Source organism: Pseudophryne corroboree, unplaced genomic scaffold (assembly GCF_028390025.1).
Source record: "Pseudophryne corroboree isolate aPseCor3 unplaced genomic scaffold, aPseCor3.hap2 scaffold_2057, whole genome shotgun sequence".
In the NCBI taxonomy this organism is placed as follows: domain Eukaryota; kingdom Metazoa; phylum Chordata; class Amphibia; order Anura; family Myobatrachidae; genus Pseudophryne; species Pseudophryne corroboree.
In genome coordinates, this window is record NW_026968698.1 from 11,878 (window position 1) to 39,431 (window position 27,554).

At 50.8% G+C, this 27,554-nt stretch overlaps 1 protein-coding gene across 1 annotated transcript; it reads left to right on the forward strand.

Moving 5' to 3' along the window:
• Positions 1 to 200: 200 nt before the first annotated feature.
• Positions 201 to 27,487, forward strand: LOC135005563 (PHD finger protein 24-like; the record flags this gene model as incomplete). Its single annotated transcript, XM_063951944.1, has 5 exons — positions 201 to 279; positions 8,539 to 8,741; positions 17,112 to 17,278; positions 22,303 to 22,404; positions 26,826 to 27,487. Coding segments are annotated over 5 exons (648 nt in total), but the record flags the coding sequence as incomplete, so codon positions are not given.
• Positions 27,488 to 27,554: the final 67 nt, after the last annotated feature.

Sequence of the window (27,554 nt, forward strand, 5' to 3'; positions counted from 1 at the left end):
TTTAATGTAAGACTCTGTATGAGTCAGATTTCATTAGATTATGTCGCGGACACATTTAATGCTTCACAATACGACAGAATGATGTAGATGTTTTCGGTGCTGTAACCGGAGAGCGGAGGTGACAGCGTTTGATGTGTGATAAATGGGCCCCTGGTTCCTCTGCAGAAAGTCTACATGTGTCGTCTCTGTCTTTGCTGCAGGATAACCTGAACCTGCTTCTGACGGAGGAAGAGACGTACAGCCTTATGGAGACGTTCAGCCAGTGCAAAGTCATCCCAGGTGAGGTTATATCTGATCGCAGGTAACTGGATTATAGGGTCTTCTATATACGGCTGCAGAGCTCTAAACCTAACCCTCCCTCCTCGCTACCTAACCCTAACCTTCCCATCCCTACACCCTAACCCCCCTTCTCCCACTTATAGGCAATCTGGATTCCCGGCGTCTATGTTTTGATGACGGGATTCCCCCCCTCATCGGCATTCTGACATCGGGATTGTGGCCGCAAGTCAGGTTTCTGGCGTTGGTATTTTGACTGCTTCCCAACACAGATACAGACCCACTCGCACATGAAGCATATCGCACACAGATACAGATTCAGTCGCACACCGATGCACATCGCACACAGAGACAGACTCAGTCGCACACCAATGCACATCGCACACAGATACAGACTCAGTCTCACACTGAAGCACATCGCACACAGATACGGACTCAGTCGCACATCGCACACAGATACGGACTCATTTGCACATGAAGCACATCGCACACAGATACGGACTCATTAGCACACCGATGCACATCGCACACAGATACAGATTCAGTCGCACACCGATGCACATTGCACACAGAGACAGACTCAGTCGCACACCGATGCACATTGCACACAGAGACAGACTCAGTCGCACATCAATGCACATCGCACACAGATACATACTCAGTCACACACCGATGCACATCGCACACAGATACAGACTCAGTCGCACACTGATGCACATCGCACAGATACAGACTCAGTTGCACACAGATGAATAACACCCCTTTCAGACATAGTGACCTGGGAATTTGCCAGGTCTAGCAGCCAGCAGATTTCCGAGTCTCAGCTCCGTGACCTTTGTCGGGAGCAGGGCTGGGGACCCGGGACTTACTCCCAGGTTGTGTCCTTTCACACATGCAGTAATAACACGCATCAACCCGGAATTTAGCTGCATGTCTGTAAGGGATAAAAGATGCACATTTTGAGCAAATTAGTATATGCTCGGTGCAACCAAGTCGTGCAGGGACTAGCGCACCAAAAGGGGCTGTTTTGCACAGCTTCGGCCACGGTGTACGAGGACACATCTGTAGGGTAGATCCTTTATGCTCGGCCCTTGTCCCACCCTTCTACATGCCCTAGTTCTCAGGGACACTCCAAAGTTTTAAATTTTTGCCCCTTGAAATTTAAATGACAAGAAAGTACATAACTTTGACACAATGATGATGTGGTGGAGATTGCAGCGCTCAGCACGCCCCGAGTTACGGAATCTCTGTACCGTACATGACCCGGTTTCCATGGAATGTATTGTCAGTTATTAGTAACTATTGCAAGGCATCTGACAAGCCTTTCCTCCCTTGTGCGCTTACCCACTGTTCTCCCGTGTGCGCTTACCCACTGCACCATGTCACAAGTGCTCTCAGCAATAATCATGTTTCCTGCTTTGTTTATTGCTACACATATAATTTTTCAGTTTGTAATTGCCTAATTAGTGCTGGTGCTGCATGTTTTATCCCAGCTCGCTGCAAGGAGCAATCATTTCATTAGCAATCAATAGTATGGAACATCTGCTGCTCCGCGCACACAGATAGATAGAGAACACAGAACAGCAGGGGTATGCGTGCTGCAGAGGAGGCGCTGGCCGCCAGCACAGAGATCACAGGACAGCAGGGGTATGCGTGCTGCAGAGGAGGCACTGGCCGCCAGCACAGAGATCACAGAACAGCAGCCACAGGCATCAGATAGGTATAGGTGGTCCCATCACCTGCGGCCCAGCTCCTTCCTGTCTCACTGGCAGCTATCGCCGGAACACTTACCTGCCGGATGATCTAGTATTACAGATAGGTAACACTTACCTGCCGGATGATATAGTATTACAGATAGGTAACACTTACCTGCCGGATGATATAGAATTACAGATAGGTAACACTTACCTGCCGGATGATATAGTATTACAGATAGGTAACACTTACCTGCCGGATGATATAGTATTACAGATAGGTAACACTTACCTGCCGGATGATATAGAATTACAGATAGGTAACACTTACCTGCCGGATGATATACAATTACAGATAGGTAACACTTACCTGCCGGATGACATAGTATTACAGATAGGTAACACTTACCTGCCGGATGATATACAATTACAGATAGGTAACACTTACCTGCCGGATGACATAGTATTACAGATAGGTAACACTTACCTGCCGGATGATATACAATTACAGATAGGTAACACTTACCTGCCGGATGATATAGTATTACAGATAGGTAACACTTACCTGCCGGATGATATAGTATTACAGATAGGTAACACTTACCTGCCAGATGATATAGAATTACAGATAGGTAACACTTACCTGCCGGATGATATAGAATTACAGATAGGTAACACTTACCTGCCGGATGATATAGAATTACAGATAGGTAACACTTACCTGCCGGATGATATAGTATTACAGATAGGTAACACTTACCTGCCGGATGATATAGAATTACAGATAGGTAACACTTACCTGCCGGATGATATAGAATTACAGATAGGTAACACTTACCTGCCGGATGATATAGTATTACAGATAGGTAACACTTACCTGCCGGATGATATAGTATTACAGATAGGTAACACTTACCTGCCGGATGATATAGTATTACAGATAGGTAACACTTACCTGCCGGATGATATAGTATTACAGATAGGTAACACTTACCTGCCGGATGATATAGTATTACAGATAGGTAACACTTACCTGCCGGATGACATAGTATTACAGATAGGTAACACTTACCTGCCGGATGATATAGTATTACAGATAGGTAACACTTACCTGCCGGATGATATAGTATTACAGATAGGTAACACTTACCTGCCGGATGATATAGTATTACAGATAGGTAACACTTACCTGCCGGATGATATAGAATTACAGATAGGTAACACTTACCTGCCGGATGATATAGAATTACAGATAGGTAACACTTACCTGCCGGATGATATAGTATTACAGATAGGTAACACTTACCTGCCGGATGATATAGTATTACAGATAGGTAACACTTACCTGCCGGATGATATAGTATTACAGATAGGTAACACTTACCTGCCGGATGACATAGTATTACAGATAGGTAACACTTACCTGACGGATGATATAGAATTACAGATAGGTAACACTTACCTGCCGGATGATATAGTATTACAGATAGGTAACACTTACCTGCCGGATGATATAGTATTACAGATAGGTAACACTTACCTTCCGGATTATATAGTATTACAGAAACAGTAGGTAACACTTACCTGCCGGATGATATAGTATTACAGATAGGTAACACTTACCTGCCGGATGATATAGAATTACAGATAGGTAACACTTACCTGCCGGATGATATAGTATTACAGATAGGTAACACTTACCTGCCGGATGATATAGTATTACAGATAGGTAACACTTACCTGCCGGATGATATTGTATTACAGATAGGTAACACTTACCTGCCGGATGATATAGTATTACAGATAGGTAACACTTACCTGCCGGATGATATAGTATTACAGATAGGTAACACTTACCTGCCGGATGATATAGTATTACAGATAGGTAACACTTACCTGCCGGATGATATAGTATTACAGATAGGTAACACTTACCTGCCGGATGATATAGAATTACAGATAAGTAACACTTACCTGCCGGATGACATAGTATTACAGATAGGTAACACTTACCTGCCGGATTATATAGTATTACAGATACAGTAGGTAACACTTACCTGCCGGGAAGATATAGTTTTACAGATAGGTAACACTTACCTGCCGGATGATATAGTATTACAGATAGGTAACACTTACCTGCCGGATGATATAGTATTACAGATAGGTAACACTTACCTGCCGGGTGATATAGTATTACAGATAGGTAACACTTACCTGCCGGATGATATAGAATTACAGATAGGTAACACTTACCTGCCGGATGATATAGAATTACAGATAGGTAACACTTACCTGCCGGATGATATAGTATTACAGATAGGTAACACTTACCTGCCGGATGATATAGTATTACAGATAGGTAACACTTACCTGCCGAATGATATAGTATTACAGATAGGTAACACTTACCTGCCGGATGACATAGTATTACAGATAGGTAACACTTACCTGACGGATGATATAGAATTACAGATAGGTAACACTTACCTGCCGGATGATATAGTATTACAGATAGGTAACACTTACCTGCCGGATGATATAGTATTACAGATAGGTAACACTTACCTTCCGGATTATATAGTATTACAGAAACAGTAGGTAACACTTACCTGCCGGATGATATAGTATTACAGATAGGTAACACTTACCTGCCGGATGATATAGAATTACAGATAGGTAACACTTACCTGCCGGATGATATAGTATTACAGATAGGTAACACTTACCTGCCGGATGATATAGTATTACAGATAGGTAACACTTACCTGCCGGATGATATAGTATTACAGATAGCTAACACTTACCTGCCGGATGATATAGTATTACAGATAGGTAACACTTACCTGCCGGATGATATAGTATTACAGATAGGTAACACTTACCTGCCGGATGATATAGTATTACAGATAGGTAACACTTACCTGCCGGATGATATAGAATTACAGATAAGTAACACTTACCTGCCGGATGACATAGTATTACAGATAGGTAACACTTACCTGCCGGATTATATAGTATTACAGATACAGTAGGTAACACTTACCTTCCGGGAAGATATAGTTTTACAGATAGGTAACACTTACCTGCCGGATGATATAGTATTACAGATAGGTAACACTTACCTGCCGGATGATATAGTATTACAGATAGGTAACACTTACCTTCCGGATTATATAGTATTACAGAAACAGTAGGTAACACTTACCTGCCGGATGATATAGTATTACAGATCACTGTTATAATGAATGTACACTCAGTGTAGGGATCACTGTTATAATGAATGTACACTCAGTGTAGGGATCACTGTTATAATGAATGTACACTCAGTGTAGGGATCACTGTTATAATGAATGTACACTCAGTGTAGGGATCACTGTTATAATGAATGTACACGCAGTGTAGGGATCACTGTTATAATGAATGTACACTCAGTGTAGGGATCACTGTTATAATGAATGTACACTCAATGTAGGGATCACTGTTATAATGAATGTACACTCAGTGTAGGGATCACTGTTATAATGAATGTACACTCAGTGTAGGGATCACTGTTATAATGAATGTACACAGTGTAGGGATCACTGTTATAATGAATGTACACTCAGTTTAGGGATCACTGAATATTATGACACCTGTGCCCACAGTACACACACTGGGGTATATTTACTAAGCTCCCGATTTTGACCGAGATGCCGTTTTTTCTTCAAAGTGTCATCTCGGTAATTTACTAAGCAAAAATCACGGCAGTGATGAGGGCATTCGTAATATTTTGGAAGTCCTAGGAAAAAATCACGAATCAATACACCATCGGTCAAATACGCCTGCAATTTGGTAGAAATCGGGAATTTACTAAAAAGTGCAAATCTCAAACACTGCCGACAATAGCCAAACACTTCCGTGCTGAAATACAATTCGTGAAAAAGTGCTAAAAAAACCCAGACCTGCTTTTTTTTTACCGTGATTGGATAGGCATGCACGGATCCATGAGATCCGTGCATGTTTTTCAGTGGGAAGGGGTGGGAAATGTTTGAATTTGTTAAAAAAAAATGCGTGGGGTTTCCCCTCCTAAGTCAAACCAGCCTCGGGCTCTTTGAGCCGGTCCTGGTTGCAAAAATATGGGAAAAAAATTGACAGGGGTTCCCCCATATTTAAGCAACCAGCACCGGGCTCTGCGCCTGGTCCTGGTTCCAAAAATACGGGGTACAAAAAGCGTAGGGGTCCCCCGTATTTTTGAAACCAGCACCGGGCTCCACTAGCTGGACAGATAATGCCACAGCCGGGGGTCACTTTTATACAGCGCCCTGCGGCCGTGACATTAAATACCCAACTAGTCACCCCTGGCCGGGGTACCCTGGAGGAGTGGGAACCCCTTAAATCAAGGGGTCCCCCCCCTCCAGCCACCCAAGGGCCAGGGGTGAAGCCAGAGGCTGTCCCCCCCATCCAAGGGCTGCGGATGGGGGGCTGATAGCCTTTGTTGAAAGTGTTGAATATTGTTTTTAGTAGCAGTACTACAAGTCCCAGCAAGCCTCCCCCGCAAGCTGGTACTTGGAGAACCACAAGTACCAGCATGTGGCGGAAAACCGGGCCCGCTGGTACCTGTAGTACTACTACTAAAAAAATACCCCAATAAAGACATAAGACACACACCTTGAAAGTATAACTTTAATACATACATCCACACCACCATATACACATACTTACCTTATGTTCACACGAGGGTCGGTCCTCTTCTCCATGTAGAATCCATGGTGTACCTGTTGGAAAAATTATACTCACAAAATCCAGGGTAGAAGGCTCTTCTGCTTGTAATCCATTTGTAATCCACGTACTTGTCAAAATAAAAAAACGGACACCCGACCTCGAACTGAAAGGGGCCCCATGTTTTCACATGGGACCCCTTTCCCCGAATGCCAGAAACCCCCTCTGACTTATGTCTAAGAGGGTTTCTTCAGCCAATCAGGGAGCGCCACGTTGTGGCACCCTCCTGATCGGCTGTGTGCTCCTGTACTGTCTGACAGGCGGCACATGGCAGTGTTACAATGTAGCGCCTATGCGCTCCATTGTAACCAATGGTGGGAACTTTGTGGTCAGCGGTTGACCGAAAGTAACCTCACCGCTGACCACAAAGTTCCCACCATTGGTTACAATGGAGCGCATTGGCGCTACATTGTAACACTGCCGTGTGCTGCCTGTCATACAGTACAGGAGCACACAGCCGATCAGGAGGGTGCCACAACGTGGCGCTCCCTGATTGGCTGAAGAAACCCTCTTAGACATAAGTTAGAGGGGGTTTCTGGCATTCGGGGAAAGGGGTCCCATGTGAAAACATGGGGCCCCTTTCAGTTCGAGGTCGGGACTCCGTTTTTTTATTTTGACAAGTACGTGGATTACAAATGGATTACAAGCAGAAGAGCCTTCTACCCTGGATTTTGTGAGTATAATTTTTCCAACAGGTACACCATGGATTCTACATGGAGAAGAGGACCGACCCTCGTGTGAACATAAGGTAAGTATGTGTATATGGTGGTGTGGATGTATGTATTAAAGTTATACTTTCAAGGTGTGTGTCTTATGTCTTTATTGGGGTATTTTTTTAGTAGTAGTACTACAGGTACCAGCGGGCCCGGTTTTCCGCCGCATGCTGGTACTTGTGGTTCTCCAAGTACCAGCTTGCGGGGGAGGCTTGCTGGGACTTGTAGTACTGCTACTAAAAACAATATTCAACACTTTCAACAAAGGCTATCAGCCCCCCATCCGCAGCCCTTGGATGGGGGGGACAGCCTCGGGCTTCACCCCTGGCCCTTGGGTGGCTGGAGGGGGGGGACCCCTTGATTTAAGGGGTTCCCACTCCTCCAGGGTACCCCGGCCAGGGGTGACTAGTTGGGTATTTAATGCCACGGCCGCAGGGCGCTGTATAAAAGTGACCCCCGGCTGTGGCATTATCTGTCCAGCTAGTGGAGCCCGGTGCTGGTTTCAAAAATACGGGGGACCCCTACGCTTTTTGTACCCCATATTTTTGGAACCAGGACCAGGCGCAGAGCCCGGTGCTGGTTGCTTAAATATGGGGGAACCCCTGTCAATTTTTTTCCCATATTTTTGCAACCAGGACCGGCTCAAAGAGCCCGAGGCTGGTTTGGCTTAGGAGGGGGGACCCCACGCAATTTTTTTTTTAAGTTTAAACATTTTTTTTTTTTTTTTTTTACAAGGTGCACAATGAAGCCCAGCACGGATCTCTCAGATCCGGCCGAGATTCATTGTATTAAAGTCGGCAGTGTTTTACAAGTCACTCACGTAAAACACTGCCAAAAAAAACGAATGACATCGACATCGGTAAAATGGAAAATGCAGAATACGACAGCTTAGTAAATTAGTCGTAATAAATTCAAAAAGTTGCAAATTTACACTTGCGATGTCATTCGTGATTGAACTTTGACCTCAAACGGGAAAATACGAATCTTAGTAAATTTACCCCACTGTTCATAGCTGGATGCACCATTATATGGATATATTACTTACCTGCAGTATACTCACTGCTGCCCCCTGCTGTCCTGTTTCTGTCACTACACAGAGTGCCCCCTCACACTGGATGACTTCCTCCATTACAAGCACCTGGTGAATCGCAGAATGCAGGAGAAGCAGCTGAGCGACGAGCTGGAGGAACAGGCCACCCTACAGTTCTCCTCCATGGACCCCGAGAAGAAGGGACAGGTGGAATGGGCGGACTTCCTCTCCCATGAGTCCATCTGCCTGCTGCAAAAGCTGCGTTCACCGGTGAGTGCTCCAAGCTCAGTACAGATGTGTCCCCATCACCTGACCTGACCTGGCGTGGCGTGGCGTGGGTGAGCTGGCAACTTGCTGCATCAGTCACACACAGATACACAAGTGTCGTATATCAGATCACTCAGCACAGTCTCATTGTGGTGCGTCTAAGATGCATTTTTGCCAAATAGACGTAAAAAGACGCCTGACGCTAGCGGGATCTGACGCGGCGAGAATGCAGTAATGATGAATAGCCCCGTATACCACGCCACAGACTGTGTGACCCAACATCAGCTTGTTACATAGAATATAGGTGTCTGCCCTGTGCGGCTGGCGGGTAACACTGGCAGTATGGTCAGAGCCAAGCTGTTCCCATACTATATATTATATACTGGTTTATGAGTGACTTCCATATACTGTGCGAGCACCCAGGACAGGTATATAGATGTATTCCTGATATACTGATCTCCTGCGGGGACAGCAGCTGCCCAGCCAATCATCACTCAGCACCCAGCCTGGCAGAGGAGGGATGGACATTGCCCGCTATTACAGCCCAAACAGTGACAGGACACACAGCCCTGACACACTCACAGTACACACTGCCCTGGCATACACACAGTACACACAGCCCTGACATACACACAGTACACACAGCCCTGACACACACAGAACACACAGCCCTGACACACACAGTACACACAGCCCTGTCACACACACAGAACACACAGCCCTGACACACACAGTACACACAGCCCTGACATACACACAGTACACACAGCCCTGACACACACACAGTACACACAGCCCTGACATACACACAGTACACACAGCCCTGTCACACACACAGAACACACAGCCCTGACATACACACAGTACACACAGCCCTGACACACACACAGTACACACAGCCCTGACATACACACAGTACACACAGCCCTGACACACACAGTACACACAGCCCTGACACACACAGAACACACAGCCCTGACACACACACAGAACACACAGCCCTGACACACACACAGTACACACTGCCCTGGCATACACACAGTACACACAGCCCTGAGACACACACACACAGTACACACAGCCCTGACACACACAGTACACACAGCCCTGACACACACACACACACAGTACACACAGCCCTGACACACACACAGACCACACAGCCCTGACATACACACAGAACACACAGCCCTGACATACACACAGAACACACAGCCCTGACATACACACAGAACACACAGCCCTGACACACACACACAGAACACACAGCCCTGACATACACACAGAACACATAGCCCTGACACACACACAGAACACACAACCCTGACACACACACAGAACACACAGCCCTGACACACACAGAACACACAGCCCTGGCACACACATAGTACACACAGCCCTGACACACACACACACAATACACACAGCCCTGACACACACAGAACACACAGCCCTGACACACACACAGAACACACAGCCCTAACACACACACAGAACACACAGCCCTGACACACACAGATCACACAGCCCTGACACACACACAGAACACACAGCCCTGACACACACAGTACACACAGCCCTGACACACACACAGAACACACAGCCCTAACACACACACAGAACACACAGCCCTGACACACACACAGAACACACAGCCCTAACACACACACAGAACACACAGCCCTGACACACACAGTACACACAGCCCTGGCACACACACAGTACACACAGCCCTGGCACACACACAGTACACACAGCCCTGACACACACACAGTACACACATCCCTGACACACACAGTACACACAGCCCTGGCACACACATAGTACACACAGCCCTGACACACACAGAACGCACAGCCCTGACACACACACAGAACACACAGCCCTGACACACACACAGAACACACAGCCCTGACACACACACAGAACACACAGCCCTGACACACACAGTACACACAGCCCTGGCACACACACAGTACACACAGCCCTGACACACACACAGAACACACAGCCCTGACACACACAGTACACACAGCCCTGGCACACACACAGAACACACAGCCCTGTCACACACACATAACACACAGCCCTGACACACACAGTACACACAGCCCTGGCACACACACAGTACACACAGCCCTGACACACACAGTACACACAGCCCTGACACACACACAGTACACACAGCCCTGACACACACACAGTACACACAGCCCTGACACACACACAGTACACACAGCCCTGGCACACACACAGCACACACACACACACACACACACACACACACACACACACACAGCCCTGGCACACACATAGTACACACAGCCCTGGCACACACAGAACACACAGCCCTGTCACACACAGAACGCACAGCCCTGACACACACATAGTACACACAACCCTTGCACACACAGAACACACAGCCCTGACACACACAGAACGCACAGCCCTGACACACACACAGAACACACAGCCCTGGCACACACAGAACACACAGCCCTGACACACACAGAACGCACAGCCCTGACACACACACAGAACGCACAGCCCTGACACACACAGAACGCACAGCCCTGACACACACAGTACACACAGCCCTGACACACACAGTACACACAGCCCTGACACACACAGAACACACAGCCCTGGCACACACAGTACACACAGCCCTGACACACACACAGAACACACAGCCCTGACACACACAGTACACACAGCCCTGGCACACACACAGTACACACAGCCCTGACACACACAGTACACACAGCCCTGGCACACACACAGTACACACAGCCCTGGCACACACACAGTACACACATCCCTGACACACACAGTACACACAGCCCTGGCACACACATAGTACACACAGCCCTGACACACACAGAACGCACAGCCCTGACACACACACAGAACACACAGCCCTGACACACACACAGAACACACAGCCCTGACACACACACAGAACACACAGCCCTGACACACACAGTACACACAGCCCTGGCACACACACAGTACACACAGCCCTGACACACACACAGAACACACAGCCCTGACACACACAGTACACACAGCCCTGGCACACACACAGAACACACAGCCCTGTCACACACACATAACACACAGCCCTGACACACACAGTACACACAGCCCTGGCACACACACAGTACACACAGCCCTGACACACACAGTACACACAGCCCTGACACACACACAGTACACACAGCCCTGACACACACACAGTACACACAGCCCTGACACACACACAGTACACACAGCCCTGGCACACACACAGCACACACACACACACACACACACACACACACACACACACACACACACACACACACAGCCCTGGCACACACATAGTACACACAGCCCTGGCACACACAGAACACACAGCCCTGTCACACACAGAACGCACAGCCCTGACACACACATAGTACACACAACCCTTGCACACACAGAACACACAGCCCTGACACACACAGAACGCACAGCCCTGACACACACACAGAACACACAGCCCTGGCACACACAGAACACACAGCCCTGACACACACAGAACGCACAGCCCTGACACACACACAGAACGCACAGCCCTGACACACACAGAACGCACAGCCCTGACACACACAGTACACACAGCCCTGACACACACAGTACACACAGCCCTGACACACACAGAACACACAGCCCTGGCACACACAGTACACACAGCCCTGACACACACACAGAACACACAGCCCTGACACACACACAGAACACACAGCCCTGACACACACAGTACACACAGCCCTGGCACACACACAGTACACACAGCCCTGACACACACAGTACACACAGCCCTGGCACACACACAGTACACACAGCCCTGGCACACACACAGTACACACAGCCCTGACACACACACAGTACACACTGCCCTGACACACACACAGTACACACAGCCCTGACACACACACAGATCACACAGCCCTGACACACACAGAAAACACAGCCCTGTCACACACGCAGAACACACAGCCCTGGCACACACACAGAACACACAGCCCTGGCACACACACAGAACACACAGCCCTGGCACACACACAGAACACACAGCCCTGGCACACACACAGAACACACAGCCCTGACACACACACACACACACAGACCACACAGCCCTGTCACACACACAGAACACACAGCCCTGGCACACACACAGAACACACAGCCCTGACACACACACACACACACACACACACAGAACACACAGCCCTGGCAAACACACAGAACACACAGCCCTGTCACACACACAGTACACACTGCCCTGACACACACAGAACACACAGCCCTGGCACACACACAGAACACACAGCCCTGTCACACACACAGAACACACAGCCCTGGCAAACACACAGAACACACATCCCTGTCACACACACAGAACACACAGCCCTGACACACACAGAACACACAGCCCTGTCACACACACAGAACACACAGCCCTGGCACACACACAGAACACACAGCCCTGGCACACACACAGCCCTGTCACACACACAGAACACACAGCCCTGGCACACACACAGAACACACAGCCCTGTCACACACACAGAACACACAGCCCTGACACACACAGAACACACAGCCCTGGCACACACACAGAACACACAGCCCTGGCACACACACAGAACACACAGCCCTGACACACACAGAACACACAGCCCTGTCACACACACAGAACACACAGCCCTGGCACACACACAGAACACACAGCCCTGGCACACACACAGAACACACAGCCCTGGCACACACACAGAACACACAGCCCTGTCACACACACAGAACACACAGCCCTGTCACACACACAGAACACACAGCCCTGGCACACACACAGAACACACAGCCCTGTCACACACACAGAACACACAGCCCTGACACACACAGAACACACAGCCCTGGCACACACACAGTACACACAGCCCTGACACACACACAGAACACACAGCCCTGGCAAACACACAGAACACACAGCCCTGTCACACACACAGAACACACACCCCTGACACACACAGAACACACAGCCCTGGCAAACACACAGAACACACAGCCCTGGCAAACACACAGAACACACAGCCCTGTCACACACACAGAACACACAGCCCTGACATACACACAGAACACACAGCCCTGACACACACACAGAACACACAGCCCTGACATACACACAGAACACACAGCCCTGACACACACACAGAACACACAACCCTGACACACACACAGAACACACAGCCCTGACACACACAGAACACACAGCCCTGGCACACACATAGTACACACAGCCCTGACACACACACACAATACACACAGCCCTGACACACACAGAACACACAGCCCTGACACACACACAGAACACACAGCCCTAACACACACACAGAACACACAGCCCTGACACACACACAGATCACACAGCCCTGACACACACACAGAACACACAGCCCTGACACACACAGTACACACAGCCCTGACACACACACAGAACACACAGCCCTAACACACACACAGAACACACAGCCCTGACACACACACAGAACACACAGCCCTAACACACACACACAGAACACACAGCCCTGACACACACAGTACACACAGCTCTGGCACACACACAGTACACACAGCCCTGACACACACACAGTACACACATCCCTGACACACACAGTACACACAGCCCTGGCACACACATAGTACACACAGCCCTGACACACACACAGTACACACAGCCCTGTCACACACACAGAACACACAGCCCTGACACACACACAGAACACACAGCCCTGTCACACACAGAACACACAGCCCTGTCTCACACACAGAACACACAGCCCTGGCACACACACAGTACACACAGCCCTGTCACACACACAGAACACACAGCCCTGGCACACACACAGTACACACAGCCCTGTCACACACACAGAACACACAGCCCTGACACACATACAGAACACACAGCCCTGACACACACACAGAACACACAGCCCTGTCACACACACAGAACACACAGCCCTGTCACACACACAGAACACACAGCCCTGACACACACACACAGAACACACAGCCCTGGCACACACACAGTACACACAGCCCTGACACACACACAGTACACACAGCCCTGTCACACACACAGAACACACAGCCCTGACACACACACAGTACACACAGCCCTGGCACACACACAGAACACACAGCCCTGTCACACACACAGAACACACAGCCCTGACACACACACAGAACACACAGCCCTGGCACACACACAGTACACACAGCCCTGTCACACACACAGAACACACAGCCCTGACACACACACAGAACACACAGCCCTGTCACACACAGAACACACAGCCCTGTCACACACACAGAACACACAGCCCTGGCACACACACAGTACACACAGCCCTGTCACACACACAGAACACACAGCCCTGGCACACACACAGTACACACAGCCCTGTCACACACACAGAACACACAGCCCTGACACACACACAGAACACACAGCCCTGTCACACACACAGAACACACAGCCCTGTCACACACACAGAACACACAGCCCTGTCACACACACAGAACACACAGCCCTGACACACACACAGAACACACAGCCCTGTCACACACAGAGAACACACAGCCCTGGCCCTGGCACACACACAGTACACACAGCCCTGTCACACACACAGAACACACAGCCCTGACACACACACAGAACACACAGCCCCGTCACACACACAGAACACACAGCCCTGTCACACACACAGAACACACAGCCCTGACACACACACAGAACACACAGCCCTGTCACACACACAGAACACACAGCCCTGGCCCTGGCACACACACAGTACACACAGCCCTGTCACACACACAGAACACACAGCCCTGACACACACACACACACAGAACACACAGCCCTGTCACACACACAGAACACACAGCCCTGGCACACACACAGTACACACAGCCCTGACACACACACAGAACACACAGCCCTGACACACACACAGAACACACAGCCCTGACACACACACAGAACACACAGCCCTGGCACACACAGAACACACAGCCCTGGCACACACACAGAACACACAGCCCTGGCACACACAGAACACACAGCCCTGGCACACACACAGAACACACAGCCCTGGCACACACACAGAACACACAGCCCTGGCACACACACAGAACACACAGCCCTGGCACACACACAGAACACACAGCCCTGTCACACACAGAGAACACACAGCCCTGTCACACACACAGAACACACAGCCCTGGCACACACACAGTACACACAGCCCTGGCACACACACACAGAACACACAGCCCTGACACACACAGTACACACAGCCCTGGCACACACACAGAACGCACAGCCCTGGCACACACACAGTACACACAGCCCTGACACACACACAATACACACACAGCCCTGGCACACACACAGAACACACAGCCCTGACACACACACACACACACACACAGTACACACAGCCCTGTCACACACACAGAACACACAGCCCTGGCACACACACAGTACACACAGCCCTGACACACACACAGAACACACAGCCCTGGCACACACACAGTACACACAACCCTGGCACACACACAGTACACACAGCCCTGTCACACACACAGAACACACAGCCCTGACACACACACAGAACACACAGCCCTGTCACACACACAGAACACACAGCCCTGGCACACACACAGTACACACAGCCCTGGCACACACACAGTACACACAGCCCTGTCACACACACAGAACACACAGCCCTGACACACACACAGTACACACAGCCCTGACACACACACAGAACACACAGCCCTGGCACACACACAGAACACACAGCCCTGGCACACACACAGAACACACAGCCCTGTCACACACACAGAACACACAGCCCTGGCAAACACACAGAACACACAGCCCTGGCGCACACACAGTACACACAGCCCTGGCACACACACAGTACACACAGCCCTGGCACACACAGAACACACAGCCCTGACACACACAGAATACACAGCCCTGGCACACACAGTACACACAGCCCTGGCACACACACAGTACACACAGCCCTGACACACACAGTACACACAGCCCTGTCACACACACAGAACACACAGCCCTGGCACACACAGAACACACAGTCTGCATTTCTATACGCGGGAACCCCCTTTAGTCCACTAATGCCCCCTGACACTGCAGCCCTGTGGGTACTTGCCAGCGCTGCCAGTCTCCCAGTCCGGGCACAGTGCGTGTTACATTGTATGGGGTGATCTCAGTATAGGATGGCAGGCTGAGCCTCTCTTGTCTCCCTTACACAGAATTCTCTGCTGAGACAGTTGTCTGCCAAGGAGCGGGAGCGGGCATGCGCCACATTTCTGTCCCTGGACCAGGACAACGACCGGCTGATTGTCAGCAGCGAGTGCAAGAGAGCGCAGCATGGCTGGTTCCGCAAACAGTCTAAAGAAGCAGTTTCGTGTAACGTCAGGTGAGACAAATGGCGAGTGTAGCATACAGCGCATGCGCAGATCAGTAACCGTCAGGTCTGCAGTGCACATCTCTGAATCATCAACATGACGCACTGGTGTCTCATAATCTGTATCTGTAACAACAACAAATGATTTCTCTAACTGGAAGTGGATAACTGGACCAACAGCATCACCTCCATATTATCATTCTCTCATAGAGGAAAGACAATCTGCAATAACATAGATCCCTGAGGAAGCCGCTGCAGTCAGTGGTAACACGGAGCCCTGAGGAAGCTGCTGTAGTCAGTGGTAACACAGAGCCCTGGGGAAGCCGCTTTAGTCAGTGGAAACAGAGTCCTGAAGAAGCCTCTGCACTCAGTGGTAACACAAAGCCCTGAGGAAGCCGCTGTAGTCAGTGGTAATACAGAGCCCTGAGGAAGCCGCTTTAGTCAGTGGAAACAGAGTCCTGAAGAAGCCTCTGCACTCAGTGGTAACACAAAGCCCTGATGAAGCCGCTGTAGTCAGTGGTAATACAGAGCCCTGAGGAAGCCGCTTTAGTCAGTGGAAACAGAGTCCTGAAGAAGCCTCTGCACTCAGTGGTAACACAGAGCCCTGAGGACGCCGCTGCACTCAGTGGTAACACAGAGCCCTGAGGAAGTCTCTGCACTCAGTGGTAACACAGCGCCCTGAGGAAGCTGCTGCAGTCAGTGGTAACACAGAGCCCAGAGGAAGCCGCTTTAGTCAGTGGAAACAGTCCTGAGGAAGCCGCTGCAGTCAGTGGTTACACAGAGCCCTGAAGAAGCCTCTGCACTCAGTGGTAACACAAAGCCCTGATGAAGCCGCTGTAGTCAGTGGTAACATAGAGCCCTGAGGAAGCCCCTGCACTTAGTAATAACACAGAGCCCTGCAGAAGCCTCTGCACTCAATGGAAACTGAGAGCCCTGAAGAAGCCGCTGCACTCAGTGGTAACACAGAGCCCTCAAGAAGCCGCTGCACTCAGTGGTACCACAGAGCCCTGAGGAAGCCTCTGCACTCAGTGGTAACACAGAGTCCTGAGGAAGCCGCTGCACTCAGTGGTAACACAGAGCCCTCAGGAAGCTGCTGCGGTCAGTGGTAACACAGAGCCCTGAGGAAGCCGCTGCAGTCATAGGTAACAGAGCCCTGAGGAAGCCGCTGCAGTCAGTGGTAACACAGAGCCCTGAGGAAGCCTCTGCACTCAGTGGTAACACAGAGCCCTGAGGAAGCCGCTGCAGTCAGTGGTAACACAGAGCCCTGAGGAAGCCGCTGCAGTCAGTGGTAACACAGAGCCCTGAGGAAGCTGCTGCACTTAGTAGTAACACAGAGCCCTGTGTAAGCTGCTGCGCTCAGTGGTAACACATAGTCCTGAGGAAGCCTCTGCACTCAGTGGTAACACAGAGCCCTGAGGAAGCTGCTGCGGTCAGTGGTAACACAGAGCCCTGAGGAAGCCGCTGCAGTCATAGGTAACAGAGCCCTGAGGAAGCCGCTGCAGTCAGTGGTAACACAGAGCCCTGAGGAAGCTGCTGCGCTCAGTGGTAACACATAGTCCTGAGGAAGCCTCTGCACTCAGTGGTAACACATAGTCCTGAGGAATCTGCTGCAGTCAGTGGTAACACAGAGCCCTGAGGAAGCCGCTGCACTCAGTAATAACACAGAGCCCTGAGGAAGTCTCTGCACTCAGTAGTAACACAGAGCCCTGAGGAAGCTGCTGCGCTCAGTGGTAACACATAGTCCTGAGGAAGCCGCTGCAGTCAGTGGTAACACAGAGCCCTGAGGAAGCCGCTGCAGTCAGTGGTAACACAGAGCCCTGAGGAAGCTGCTGCAGTCAGTGGTAACACAGAGCCCTGAGGAAGCCTCTGCACTCAGTGATAACACAGCGCCCTGAGCAAGCCGCTACACTCAGTGGTAACACAGCGCCCTGAGGAAGCCTCTGCACTCAGTGATAACACAGCGCCTTGAGGAAGCCGCTGCAGTCAGTGGTAACACAGAGCCCTGAGGAAGTCTCTGCACTCAGTGGTAACACAGCGCCCTGAGGACGCCGCTGCAGTCAGTGGTAACACAGAGCCCTGAGGAAGTCTCTGCACTCAGTGGTAACACAGCGCCCTGAGGACGCCGCTGCAGTCAGTGGTAACACAGAGCCCTGAGGAAGTCTCTGCACTCAGTGGTAACACAGCGCCCTGAGGACGCCACTGCAGTCAGTGGTAACACAGAGCCCTGAGGAAGTCTCTGCAGTCAGTGGTAACACAGAGCCCTGAGGAAGCTGCTGCAGTCAGTGGTAACACAGAGCCCTGAGGAAGCCTCTGCACTCAGTGGTAACACAGAGCCCTGAGGAAGCCGCTGCACTCAGTGGTAACACAGAACCCTGAGGAAGCCTCTGCACTCAGTGGTAACACAAAGCCCTAAGGAAGCCGCTGCACTCAGTGGTAACACAGAGCCCTGAAGACGCCGCTGCACTCAGTGGTAACACAGAGCCCTGAGGAAGTCTCTGCACTCAGTGGTAACAGCGCCCTGAGGAAGCTGCTGCAGTCAGTGGTAACACAGAGCCCTGAGGAAGCCGCTTTAGTCAGTGGAAACAGAGTCCTGAGGAAGCCGCTGCAGTCAGTGGTAACACAGAGCCCTGAAGAAGCCACTGCACTCAGTGGTAACACAAAGCCCTGATGAAGCCGCTGTAGTCAGTGGTAACACAGAGCCCTGATGAAGCCCCTGCACTTAGTAATAACACAGAGCCCTGCGGAAGCCTCTGCACTCAGTAATAACACAGAGCCCTGAGGAAGCCGCTGCACTCAATGGAAATAGAGAGCTCTGAGGAAGCCTCTGCACTCAATGGAAACAGAGAGCCCTGAAGAAGCCGCTGCAGTCACTGGTAACACAGAGTCCTGAGGAAGCCGCTGCAGTCAGTGGTAACACAGAGCCCTGAAGAAGCCACTGCACTCAGTGGTAACACAAAGCCCTGATGAAGCCGCTGTAGTCAGTGGTAACACAGAGCCCTGAGGAAGCCGCTGCAGTCAGTGGTAACACAGAGCCCTCAAGAAGCCGCTGCAGTCAGTGGTAACACAGAGCCCTGAGGAAGCCGCTGCAGTCAGTGGGAACACAGAGCCCTGAGGAAGCCGCTGCACTCAGTGGTAACACAGAGCCCTGAGGAAGCCTCTGCACTCAGTGGTAACACAGAGCCCTGAGGAAGCTGCTGCAGTCAGTGGTAACACAGAGCCCTGAGGAAGCCTCTGCACTCAGTGGTAACACAGAGCCCTGAGGAAGCCGCTGCAGTCAGTGGGAACACAGAGCCCTGAGGAAGCCTCTGCACTCACTGGTAACACAGAGCCCTGAGGAAGCCGCTGCACTCAGTGGTAACACAGAGCCCTGAGGAAGCCGCTGCACTCAGTGGTAACACAGAGCCCTGAGGAAGCCTCTGCACTCTGTGGTAACGTAGATGGGTATCTATCTCCCTTATGGAAGGAGGAAGTATAGGCTTATAAAACATGGAATATATCACCATCACTACATAGCATCACACTAAACAGCGGGTCCACACGTTCCTTTAAGTACAAAAGAACCTGGACCCTCGTTAGGGCGGCTGTACAGGCAGCACCCTGAGAGGCAGATACAGGGGCGGTGATAGGGCCGCCCGCAGGGTCCTGCATCCTGTACGACAGCACTGCTCGCGTTATGGCCCTGTGTACACCCCAACGTGTGGTACAGTCACATCAGTATTCCGCATAGTTAGTTGTGTGAGTGCTGCGCCTGTCATCACTGCGCGTCTTGCGTGGAATCGCTCAGATCGGTGATTTCCTCGTGTCTCAGCCATAGATAACACTCTATTAAGGGAAACTTTTCCCTTTCATACATATGTGGTGGGTGAACGTCTTGTGACATCCACGGTTTACCGCACACGACCGTGAACTGGCGGCGCACATACTGTCATATATATGTCACATGGGAGCGCATGCAGTCATGTGAGCAGCAATTAGTTTCTTATTGCATGCGTTTTATTACGTAGCAACAGCAGCTCTGAGACTTTATATTGCTCTGATTACCAGATTTATGTCTCTTCATTTTTCAGTTCATGTATTGTTATACCCGTATTTACAGAAGCGGTACAATTATACTTCCCGTTTCCTCTGCTCTATACTGCTCAGAGTGCGTGCTAGGAACTGGTACCCTTCAGATTATGACCTGATCGTCTATTGCCGGCCACCGTCTGTGACTTCATACAAAGTCCTTCCCTGGTGTACATCTGTAGGCGCCACCGCCGGACGCATCACCCAAACAGCTTTTATCTTTGTGGATACACTCACAGAGACCTACATTAAGGAGAATCCTGTCCCTTGTCATACAGCTAAAAGTCTTCATACAGTGTTTATACATTTAAGTGCCTTGCGTCCGTCCCATCGGAGAAAGAGCGCTATATCAATAAAATTATTAGTATTACTACGTGATTCATTTTCAATGTAAATGATAAATTATACGTTTCTATGTTGGTGTATTACATTTTCTAGTGATTATGTATAATCTGCTATAAAAACACTTCATTGAAAATAAAAAATACCTAAAGGAAAGCGCTGATTGTGCGTCGTCCTGACAGACACCAGAAAAGACGCATCAACTATTGTACACAAGGATATACAAATGCTATACTCTGTTGGCCAGTGACCCGGCTCTGGTGGACAGTATAGAAGACTCCTCCGTGACCTCATCGCCCTATCCGTGATCAGAGCCATAGAGAGGAGTGAGGGGCCTGGGTGAATGTGGAGGTGTGGCTTAATCATGGTGTTACCACGCTCACCCCCCCAAAAAATGATGAGAACTGAGGAGTGTGGTCCTCTTTCCCCCACACAGCTCCCCCGGCTCCTGCTGGGACCCTTACGGAATCTCCTGCCCTGATAACCAGTACCTACCCCCCTTGGGCACCCTTGGCTATGTTTGTTATGCCTATGGCGTAGGTAAATTGATAAACGTGTACCAGGTAACACAGCACCACATTCTGCCCGCGACGCTAACCTCCGTGTCCTTCTCTTTCCCCTTATCCCAGTATTAGCCATGTCGGCCCCATGTCGGAGAGCAGCCCGGCTAGCAGCACCAGTGGGAGGAGCCAAGAGAAGGTACCGCTGAGCACGGAGCCAGATGAGCACAGGTGAGTGTGTCCGGTGCTGCGAGAATGCCATGCGCAGATGAAGCAGACTTTATTGCACAGACTGTCTCTCGCTTAGCTTACATTCCTGGAATGTCGCAACAGGCTACAGACATTGCGGGTTATTCAGGTTGGTTAGCAAACCAAAAAAGTTAGCAATTGGGCAAAACCATGTTGCACTGCAGGTGGGGAAGATGTAACATGTGCAGAGAGATTTAGATTTGTGCCCTGTTATTCGTTAAGCCGTGTTATATGACACTTCTGTATTACTAGCCTTACTAGATAATATACAGCATTACTGAGGTAAATGATCTGGGATTAGATTAGCGCTGATGCGTGGAATTATCTGAGGTCTCCCCGAGCATACCCTTCTTCATCAACTGAGAGCAGAACGTCTCATTCATCCAGAAAATCGTAATCTCATGGTCACCCAAGTGAAGCAAATGCACGTATTACTGTTTGGCCTCTGTGCCCACCCCTCCACAGTACGCAACTTTGTGCGGAAACACTGCAGTCAGTGCTTTTCAGCATCGTCACATTGCCTTTGCTGACTACATCAGCACCAGGGGGACATGTATCAAGCCTTAGTGAGAGATAAAGCAGAGAGGAGTTAAACTACTGTACCAACCAATCAGTGTCTGGCTGCCTTGTTACAGGCTGCGTTTGAAAATTGTCAGGAGCTGATTGGTTGGTACCTTATCTCTCTCTCCACTGTGTCTCCAAGCTTTGATACATCTCCCCCCTGAGAGACACAGAGGAGAGGCCTCCATGTGTCCTTTAGGTAGAGTTCTTTTTTAACTTGTGTGACTTTACTTGCTGGACATTTAACGGGTTGTGCGTCCGTTGTGTACAATGTCAGATCTCGGAGGAAGTGTGTACCAGACACAACTGGGGTCATTCCGAGTTGATCGCAGCCGTGCTAAATTTAGCACAGCTACGATCATAGACTCAGACATGTGGGGGGGACCCCCAGCACAGGGCTAGTCTGCCCCGCATGTCAGTGCCGCCCCCCCCCCCCCCCCCCCCCCCCCCGCACAAATACAAAAGCCTTTGTATTTGAGGAGTAACTCCCAGCCAGTGCAGCTTCTGCGGCTGGCCGGGAGTTACTCGTCGCTCCCGCTGGCCGCAGCGGCTGCGTGAGACGTCACACAGCCGTCGCGGCACGCCCACCGAACGGTCCAGCCACGCCTGCGTTGGCCGGACCGCTCCGCCTAGCCCCCCCAGCCCCCTCCCGCCTAGCGACCGCCTCTGTCTCAGAGGCGATCGCTAGGTAACGGCGGCTGCCATGCGCCGGCGCACTGCGGCGCTGGCATATGCGCAGTTCCGACCCAATCGCTGCGCTGTGACAAACTGCAGCGAGCGATCGAGTCGGAATGACCCCCCATAGCAGTTGTCGCTGTGTGATCTATTTCACAACTTCCAGAGAAAATTATGTAACATTAAGAAGCGATTAACATCTCGTTCCGATCAGTTGCTTTCCTCCCGTGACTGTAATTACAGTGTGGAGCTGCAGCGTGTGACTGAGCCGTCAGTTATGACTCGGTGATGAAATGTATAAAGACCTCTCCGCTCCTAAACACTGCCGCTAATGTGACAGAGATGTGCGCTGAAGCCGAGAACATTTGGCAGGGTCGCCCGCAGCGAGGGGAAAACACAGACCAGCGAGATGGCAGTTGTCAGCACAAGCGAGGAGGAAGTACAGGGGCGATGAGAGGTGGACGCATGTTTTACCTCTGCGCATAAGAAATATACAATAAATGACGTTTTTCCAGGTATACCGTGTAAATGATACCATAGACCATGGGTGGCCAACCAGTCAGAGACAAAGAGCCAAGAAATCTTGGAAGGTACATCAAAGAGCCGACTTCGAGCCGAAGGCTCACTTGCAAAAATGGGGTGTGACCTTGTGCCTGCTAGGCCACGCCCCTGGTATAAAATACATTGAAAAAGCCAGATCCAACATAAAGTACAATGAAAAAGCCACTTCTACATCAAATAATTGAAAAAGCCAGATCCGCATAAAATATATTGAAAAGCCAGATTCACATAATACACTTCAGTTCATCCATGTGTCACTCCCGCCAGCACCAGCCTGTGTCACTCCCGCCAGCACCCGCCTGTGTCACTCCAGCCAGCACCCGCCTGTGTCACTCCAGCCAGCACCAGCCTGTGTCACTCCCGCCAGCACCCGCCTGTGTTACTCCCGCCAGCACCCGCCTGTGTCACTCCAGCCAGCACCCGCCTGTGTCACTCCCGCCAGCACCCGCCTGTGTCACTCCAGCCAGCACCAGCCTGTGTCACTCCAGCCAGCACCAGCCTGTGTCACTCCAGCCAGCACCAGCCTGTGTCACTCCAGCCAGCACCCGCCTGTGTCACTCCAGCCAGTACCCGCCTGTGTCACTCCAGCCAGCTCCCGCCTGTGTCACTCCAGCCAGCACCCGCCTGTGTCACTCCAGCCAGCACCCGCCTGTGTCACTCCAGCCAGCACCCGCCTGTGTCACTCCAGCCAGCACCCGCCTGTGTTACTCCAGCCAGCACCCGCCTGTGTTACTCCAGCCAGCTCCCGCCTGTGTCACTCCAGCCAGCACCCGCCTGTGTCACTCCAGCCAGCACCCGCCTGTGTCACTCCAGCCAGCACCCGCCTTGTCACTCCAGCCAGCACCCGCCTGTGTCACTCCCGCCAGCACCCGCCTGTGTCACTCCAGCCAGCACCAGCCTGTGTCACTCCAGCCAGCACCAGCCTGTGTCACTCCAGCCAGCACCCGCCTGTGTCACTCCAGCCAGTACCCGCCTGTGTCACTCCAGCCAGCACCCGCCTGTGTCACTCCAGCCAGCACCAGCCTGTGTCACTCCAGCCAGCACCCGCCTGTGTCACTCCAGCCAGTACCCGCCTGTGTCACTCCAGCCAGCACCCGCCTGTGTCACTCCAGCCAGCACCCGCCTGTGTCACTCCAGCCAGCTCCCGCCTGTGTCACTCCAGCCAGCACCCGCCTGTGTCACTCCAGCCAGCACCCGCCTGTGTCACTCCAGCCAGCACCCGCCTGTGTCACTCCAGCCAGCACCCGCCTGTGTTACTCCAGCCAGCTCCCGCCTGTGTCACTCCAGCCAGCACCCGCCTGTGTCACTCCAGCCAGCACCCGCCTGTGTCACTCCAGCCAGCACCCGCCTTGTCACTCCAGCCAGCACCCGCCTGTGTCACTCCAGCCAGCTCCCGCCTGTGTCACTCCAGCCAGCTCCCCCGTGTGTATTTGGCTCCCTCAGTTCTCAGTCTACGTAGTGCTGCTGCATGTCTGGCTGGAGTGCAGCGGTTTACAGATCTCTTGTGGTCACGTGACTTTGAGTGTTGGGAGCCACATTTGAATGAAGAAAGAGCCGCATGTGGCTCAAGAGCCACGCGTTGGCCACCACTGCCATAGACGATTACTTCTCACACTGCCCCCTAGTGTTCAAACTGTATCATTACTTTTATTGTAACATACCAACTGCTACAGTAGCTACAGGCTGGCCACATAACACTCTGAGGGGTAGATTTACTAAGATGGGAGTTCTATTTAAGATGTGATGTTGACCATAGCAACCAATCAGATTTCAGGTATTATATTTTAGAAGGTGCTAGATAAATGAGAAGTAGAATCTGATTGGTTGCTATGGGCAACATCCTATCTTAAATAGAACTCACATCTTAGTAAATTTACCCATATGGGTCTAATTCATGTTTGTAAGTACAGCAAAAAAGCACACAACTGGGCAAAGCCATGCTGCACTGCAGGTGGGGCAGATGTAACATGTGCAGAGAGAGTTAGATTTGGGTGGGGTGTGTTCAAACTGAAATCTAAATTGCAGTGTAAAAAAAAAAGCAGCCAGTATTTACCCTGCACAGAAACAATATAACCCACCCAAATCTAACTCTCTCTGCACATGTTACATCTGCCACACATGCGCGTATCTTATGCTGCATTCAGACTGCAAATGCCGGATCCTACCCGGTAAGACAAACGTGTACTTACCGGGTGGGATCCGGCATTTGCACTCCGCTGCTGGCTTTCCGACCCGGCAATATACCGGGTCGGTTGCCATAACAACGGAGCGCACAGCAGCAGCAGGGGCGGGGGTGGAGGCGGCGTCGGGAGATGAGCTCATCTCCAGCGCCGCCTCTCCCTATCTTGTGAATGGGAACCGTGTCGCATCGACACGGCTCCCATTCACACCGCACCTGACCCGGTAATCAACCCGGGTAAAACCCTTCTTTTTTACCGGGTTGATTTACCGGGTCAGGCGACCCGCTAAATCGGCCAGTGTGCTTTCACATCGCACACTGACCCGGTTCGACACGGCAATATGCCGTGTCGGTACCGGGTTATTTGTGCGATGTGAAAGGGGTATTATTTATCATATAGAACTATAAGCTTGTTCCTCTCTTACAGGACGGTGAATTGGGAGACCTTTCTGAGGGAGAATATTATCTATATCCTCGCTGCTCGGCCAAACAGCTCTGCCATCCACCTGAAGCCATCGATCTAAGTAACCAGGGGGAAGGTCAGGTTGACCAAAAACCGCCAACAACACCCAACCACTGATGGCTGCATGATGTACGGAGGGCGAGAGGGACTCTCGGTCACATTGTAGGCCAAGATGACACAGAACAGAATCTTGCCCAAAGTGGAGATGTCTTCCCCGACGAGCCCCTGAGGAATGACCTCATATTGTTACTAGCTCACCACCGCCTTGCTCTAAATAATAATAGTACGTTTGGGATTCGGTCCCGGAGACTCTCGTGCCGCAGTGACGCCATTAGGCTTTGGTCTTCATGAACAACGCGTCTCAGTAGTTATTTATTTGGGGAAGGACACAGAACGCCGTGGTTCTCATCCGTGACTGAATCCAGCGCAGAGGCTGTGCCAGGCTGTTTCCTGGCCCTCGGGTCCTGATTATTCTCTTGTGGAGTTCTTTGTTCCTGAATTGCTAATGTTTTGGGTAATGTTAAACAAAACATGTTTAATGCTGCGTCCATAGTAGTTTGTTTTGCAATTTTTATTTTCCAGATACAGTATATGAGAGATTTCATTAAAAGATTAAACAAATACCACCGCAGCTGTTAACGCCATTATCGGTCACTGGCAGGTGAGCGTAGTTGGCATAGTGGTTAGTATTAC